The following is a 7,318-nucleotide window of genomic DNA, read 5'->3' on the forward strand; positions in this document are numbered from 1 at the left end:
AATAACATATATAGTCTATTTTTTAACATGCACTTTATTAACATAAAATAAAAAAAATACAAAATATGTGGATCATCATCCAAAATGACTAAAACATAATATCCATGAATCCTTTTTTAAAAATATTCCCATACGCAAAGCTCCCAGAAAAGGGTCGGACCACGATGGGTCCAATACAATAGAAATTAAATAAAAAATTTAAAAATTTTCAAATTCCACATACCCATTCATAGTCTATTCTATGCATTATTATATCCGCGCGCGCGCAGACAGGTAACTCGGATTGAGTCAGGTTGATTTGATACTAAACCCATAAATGGAATATGCTTATGCAAAATGCATCTTATCTAAAATTCATATCTAATTTAAAGTATTTGATCAAATACTCGGTTACAATAACAACCTCATTCACTGACAAAAACACATTTCACCAGAAGCATAAAATGAAACAAAATCAAAGTCCCACATTAAGCACCCACTTTCATTTGTCATTCTGCGAATGCTTCGCCAGAAGCAACGATGGAAGTCGAGCAAATCAATCAGACAGAAGGTCCTTACCCCGTAACGCTCCTTCTAATCTAAGCGCGGCCCTGTTAGCATGAAGCAGCTACTCCTGCCATTAGCAAGCAACCCAGGAACAGGCGATGAACAATCAAGATTCAGGAGTGCTTGGTGCAGGAGTTCTGCCCAGAAATGCACGTAAAACTTTATATACGTCAATAAGTCCCAGCATCGCCACAGGGATGACTCATTCAGACACCCATGAAAGCTCGACATTGGGTTTCCCAGTGCTCCTTTGCTTGTTGAATCCTCTCCGTTCTCTCTGTTTGAAGCCGCGTCTCCCAATATTCACGGCAGCTGTTGGAATGCGAGTAATGAGAATAAGAAATGGTCTGGTATAATATAAACGGGAAAAGACTTTTTAACAAAAAAAAATTGAGTAGCAGCTACAGTCCATACAAGGGATCCTATATGTACCTTCGGCTTAACAGAATGTTAAGCTCTTCCAAGTGCACAGCACCTTCATAAACTCCTGCCTGAAATCAATCCGAAAGAACATCACAAAATAGAAAGGTGCTAGTTCTAGTTCTACTAGAACAATTAAAAATATATGCAGTAGCAAACTCAAGAACAGTCAATACTTGTCGCTTGCCTGTTTCATGTGTAAATATAACTAGGTGAATTTATCTCTTCGTTCATCAAAGCCGAAAAAACAAAAAAATAAAAGGTATGAACCTACCTCTCGGCACAGAGGGCATTTCTCTCTAGGCTCTGCCACCTTGAGTCCATCAATAACAGTCACCGATGCAGCGGAGCAAGCACACATATAGCAGAAAATGTGGCCGCACGTGAGAGATACTGGATCAAAAACTGTGTCCTAGTGGGGCAAAAAGGTAAATGCATTAGCCCCATTTGAGAGCACTTCAAAGAAAAAAAAGGTATTTAAAATAAATACTTCTACCAAAAAGACTTACTCTATATCAAACACTTATTGCAATAAATGCTTTTCTGAATCACTTTTTTAAGAATTATTTAAGTGAATTTTGATAAGCAATCTAAGATAGTTTTTGGTCACTTATAAGTGACACTCTTGATAGGCCAAGTCAATTTTGTAAATATAAGAAAATTTAATGGCTCTTTTATAATTTAAAAAACATATTAGAAGATAATTATATATTATTTTATTATGTGTTGTAGTATATATTAATTATCAATGAATCATAATTCAATTATAAAATGAAGAAGAAAAACCATCTATTAACTTAAAGTATTATTAAAATTCAAAATACTAATTTAATTAATAACATTATTTTAATATAAATTAATATAATAATTATATATTATAAAAATGAATTAAGAACAAAATTATTGTTAATCAAAAAATAATATTATATTATTTTTACTTGATAAAAAATTTTAGATTTTAATTAAAAATAACAGTTAACATAATTATTAATCAAAAATTAATCATATATTATTTTATTATGCATTATAACTTATCAATTATTCATAAAATATAATTAAATTTTGAAATGAATAAAAAGAATCATCTATAAATTTAAATTAACATTAAATAAACTAAAACTTTTAGTTTAGTTATTAATATTATTTCTAACATAAATTAATGTGATAATCATATATTATAAATTTACATTAATAACAAGATTATAGTTAATTAATTAAAAATATTATATTATTTTAGTTAATAGATAATATTTAAAATTTAAATTATAAAATTAATGTAATTATCATTTAATATTTTAATTATATAAATATAAATATTTTTATTTAAAATATATTTAGAAATATATATTAATTATTATAATTCAATTCTGGATTGAATAAGAACTACTTATTGACTTAAATTAACATTAAATTATTTAGCATTTTAAATTTAGTTAATAATATTATTTTTATCATAATATGTTATAAACATACATTACTAACAAGATTCTTATTAATTAAAAATAATAATTTTATATTATTTTTAATAGTAAATATTTAAATTTTAATTATAAATAATGTAAATAGTTGTTAATGAAATTGTTAATTAAAATATATTAATATTTGTAATTTAAAATATGTTTAAAAAGAATTATATAATACCCTCTAATAAAAGTAAGTATCCAAATACCACTTATTTTAAATACAACTAAACACCACTTCTAGCTTTCAGCACTTTTCCAAATCAACACCTATTAAATTCAACATTTTTTTTTTCTTTCTAAAAAACACTTCTATATAAGCGATTCCAAACTATCTCTTAGTCACTAATTAGACTAACAGAAAAACCTTGATAGTAAAATAAATAAATAAATAACCCCTCTTCAAACCAAAAATTCTACATTAACAATCACGACGATACTAATTTCCAAAGTCGATCTCAGATGGCATGCACATATTGAGATAAGAACAACCAAAATAGTAAAATACATTTAAATTTTGAAAATTTAAAAAAGAAAAATTATATTTCATGTGTCTACTTTCCCTAAACAATGAAAAGTAAGGGAGTAGGTGAAGGAAATTAGTCAAAAATATTGAACTTTATGTTGTTTAAGCAAGAAAAAATTAGTAAAAAAACTGAACTTTTGGTGTTTATCAATAATTCAAAAAATCATATTTCATGCATATTCTCTCTCTAATTTTAAAAAAAAAAAACTTAATAAAATGATAATAATTGAACAAACTACTAAAAAACAAGATTTTTGAATCTTAACAACACAAAAATTGATTACCACCACGGATTGATGTAGACAAGGAATGGATGGTAATCGTATAAAAATAAAAGCAAAAAAGAAAGAAATGTTGTTCTTGGGATTCTAAATGATTTGGATCTGTTAGGATATGATAAGGGTAGAATCGTGAGAATGGATGGTTTCAAAATAATTTGTTAGATTTTTCACACGGCAATTATGTTGAGAATTTCACTTGTGAAGTTTGTCTCACATTGAAAAAAGTGAGTGTTTGATGGGTGATTATATACATGGTGTAACCCAAGACCCAATGGGCTTAAACTTTTGGGTCAAGTTAGTGGTCATCCATGTGTATCAAGCACACCTATGAACTCCTCCGGTGCTAACAAGTGGTATCAGAGCCGACGGTTCATAACGCTGGGTGTGGGAGTGTGTGACCGAGGTTAAGAAGAATCATCCAAACTGTCAAGATAGATTCAAATTGGGTCAAGACGTGGGAAGTAGGATTAATTTGTATGTGTCATTTGTAATACAATCCGAGACACGTAAGATGACCCACTTGAGCAAATTGTTGGAGAATTTGTCACGTAAGGGAGATGACTTCCATTTAAGCGGGAGCAGTTGAAACTCACATGTGGTGCAGCTTTCGTTTAAGGGAGAGCAGTTAGAACTCACAAGTGAGTGAGAGATTATTGAGAATTTCACTTGTGAGGTTTGTCCCACATTGGAAAAAGTGGATGTTTGATGGATGCTTATATACATGGTGTAGCCCAAGACCCAATGGGCTTAAGTTTTTTGGTCAAATTGGTGCTCACTAATGTGTATCAAGTACACCTTTGGACTCCTCCGGTTCTAACAAATTAGCAAATCAATAAATTCAGCAATGACGGAGCTAGCTTTTGTGTTTTTAATTTGCTTGTAATATATGAATCAATTTGGCATGAAATTGATAGAGTCGTATGAATCAAAGCACAAATCATAAGATTCTCACAGCTGTGGTTGTGAAGCAAAGAGCAACAAACTTGCACTCAGCCTTACTTTCAAGTGCTGTACGCATTTTCATAGAAAATGTTTTAACATCCACAGAGTTCACCAAACTAATCCTAAAAACTACAGGCCAGGGCTGATCTCCAATTTCAACATGTAATCCAACATTTATAAACAGAATACATGTCACTGACTTCACCCCACTGAGGTACAGAACTTCAGATGGAGATTAAATCTAGAAGCTCTGCAGAAGGATTAAAAGAAACAAGTATTATCAAAGAAACTTGAGGTCGCACTTACAAATGGGTATCCATCATAGCCATGCTCAATTGAAAGTTGAGGGGTAACAAGCATTATGCAGAGACTATAGACATGATATGCAAGTGGAATCCCTTGATAACTGAAAAATAAAAAAATAAAAATTGTGGAGCTTACCAAGCATATAGAACAAGTTAAATCAATATCAAGCTTGATAGAATCAAAGAGCTCACAAGAGAGCGATGGTTTGTCATCCTTCAATATAAGGGCGCACCCCTCGAACAGTGAAGGGGCCTTCTGCCTTTTCACACTTGTTTCCCTCAAGTTTATATGGAAGGCCATAAGCTCGCACAGCCATGGGGATTGAAGGATCTCAATGTGCATACTCTGAGCTTGTGACTTGAATGCCTGTCCTTGCTTAGAGTAATGAATCTGCACAACAACATGCAATATAAAATACAGAATAAGCAAATAATTAAAATCAGAGGAACTTTCAACTTCAAAGATTCATCATAGCCAAAATATAGACATGCCTTATCGTATTTTTTAAGTATTTTTCGGATTGCAATGGCGTGAATCATTGCGTAAGTAACCAGGTCCTTGCCTTCTTGAATCAAGGCAACATGATTCCCTTGTACCTTGCCTTTGCACCATATGAAGTATTTCCGAAAGCCGGTGGCCAGATGAAGGTCGAGCAATTTCTGAGCCCGCTCATTGAAGCAGCCTACTACTGCAGACATTTCGTTGAGGAGGGAAGGGAAGAAAGTCCCGTCGCATACTATAAAGAGATCGAATTACAATTAGAGTCCAACTAAAATACAATGAAATCGAAACAAAATAAAATTGCGAAAATTATACTTATTCACATCGCTCAGTAAAGTTGATGCAGGATGAATCAGTATGATCTTAGGGAGCCTCCAGAAACTTGTGCGGAATTACTATGAATCAAGAGGCAGCCGTAAATAGAATAGTTTTTGAATATATTGTTACCTAATAGATAAGGTTTTTCTCATTAATGTGCTATCTTATAAAACATTATAGCAAACCCTTGAACCATTTTCATTATTGCTATCAAACATGAAAAGCAAATTCAAAACACAAACAAAAGACATTTAGAGAGATAGAGATTTTCATCCGGCCGGTTTTTTTTAAAAAAAAATTGGGAGTTGGGGAGGGGGGGAGCGGGAGGAAAGGGAAGATGGTTGAAGATTAACAGAAGCGAAATATACACAACTAATACGATTAAAGGATACCAATTACAAGATCATACAAACAATTTTTTTGCCAAATTTACCTAGCTTTTGCGATGTAATATTCTATTTACTTCATCTAATCATCTATGGCGAAAATTTATGTTTCAGTAATGTATGATGGCCCCCCGGGGGGGGGGGGGGGGAGCAGAGAACAATGAATCACTGCTAATATATAATCAAGGAAAATATAAATGCCAATTTGAAAGGGAAAAAAGAACAAGAAGATTAAAAAAAAAACAAACAAACAAAGGAAAGGACACGAATCGAACACATAAAGTTAAATCAGAGATAAACAAAATTGCAAAACCAAACCATCCGACGAATCAGGAAAAAAATCTACATACGTACACGGGCACACGACGACGAAAACATCGTCGATTAAAACAAAATTTGAGATTTTTTATCGAGTTATGAACCTGGGCAGCAATGGGGGCAAGTGGGAATGTTGAGAACAGCATCAGGGTGGTTGTGGGAATGAAGATCGCTCCTGCATTTCTTCAAAATCTTCTTGTGCTTCTTGAATTCGACGCCGGGGAGTTCTTTCTCCTGTCCCTGCATGTACTCCTGGTATTTCTTGCAGAACTTCATCCTTCAATTACCACTCCTCCTCCGCTGCTTCCGAAATTTCTCATAAAATTACACAAACAGATCGAGAATTGAGTGTTGATTCTCTCTCTCTCTCTATCCGAGGAGAAGAATTTGGGTCCTCCGGGAGGTGAGGCCGAGGCTCTCTGGCTCTGTTCCGCGATTGAATTAAATAACGGTCTGAGGGAGAAGGAAAAATGTGAGAGAGAGAATATATAGGAGAAAATCTGATTTTGTAGAGGATTCGCCGCGGGCGAAAAAGTCAATTTCTCGGCATTTTATCGCGATCTTAAAGACTCAACTAACCACATTACATGTTAGCGTAAAGACTCAGATAAGGTCTTGCCCACGCTGCTTGTCGTGATCTTTCCTTCCTTTTTTGCTTTATTTTATATATATAGTAATTTCTATTATTAATTAAAGAAAATTTTAGGCGATTTTTAATCATTTAAAAAAATTTCGATCATTGTTTTAAAATTTTCATTGTTACTGCCTGAAAATCAAACGATCTTCGTGAATCGTTCCCCGATCATGACCACCTGAAAAAGATCGAACAAAAATGGCTTAAAAGACTCGAGGTATACTCCGAAAGAGGCTCTGAATTGCAACAGTTAAAAGAAGTGGATATGAGATGCTTATCCTCCCCCCCCCCCCTCCCGTGCGCCCGGGGGCGAGATCCCCTTTTTATAGTAACAAGGGTAAGTTTTTCCCCAACTTGACATTCATAAGGTACCATTATATCTAGGGGATACGAGCAACTTATGGGTTGCAAGTAACTCACGCAAGTAACTTTCAAATGGTTATGTAAGCCATCAATTGTTATTTCCGTAACCACACTGGGGATTATTAATAATTTAATGGGAGTTATGCGAGACACCCAACATTATCCAAAGCCGACCTTACGACTGTCTGCCTCCATAGGCATATTTGTAAATATGAGCATACTGATTTTGGTCGTATCACCCTTAATTTTTGAATTATCTTATAATTATAATATTTACACACTATGAATATTTTAAGAAATTTATTAAGTTATTTTTT

General features: G+C 33.2%; 1 protein-coding gene across 1 annotated transcript; it reads right to left on the minus strand.

Annotated features, from left to right (window-relative positions):
* Positions 1-327: 327 nt before the first annotated feature.
* On the minus strand, positions 328-6,485 carry LOC131156688 (probable E3 ubiquitin-protein ligase BAH1-like 1). The gene is made up of 6 exons (XM_058110556.1): positions 6,109-6,485; positions 4,973-5,217; positions 4,617-4,871; positions 1,241-1,378; positions 979-1,037; positions 328-858 (listed from the first exon to the last, which is right to left on the minus strand). The coding sequence occupies exons 1-6, from the start codon at positions 6,278-6,280 to the stop codon at positions 753-755; spliced, it is 975 nt and encodes a 324-aa protein (XP_057966539.1). The 5' UTR covers positions 6,281-6,485; the 3' UTR covers positions 328-752.
* Between the last annotated feature and the right edge of the window lie 833 nt (positions 6,486-7,318).

This window comes from Malania oleifera, chromosome 5 (genome assembly GCF_029873635.1).
Source record: "Malania oleifera isolate guangnan ecotype guangnan chromosome 5, ASM2987363v1, whole genome shotgun sequence".
Taxonomy (NCBI): Eukaryota; Viridiplantae; Streptophyta; class Magnoliopsida; order Santalales; family Ximeniaceae; genus Malania; species Malania oleifera.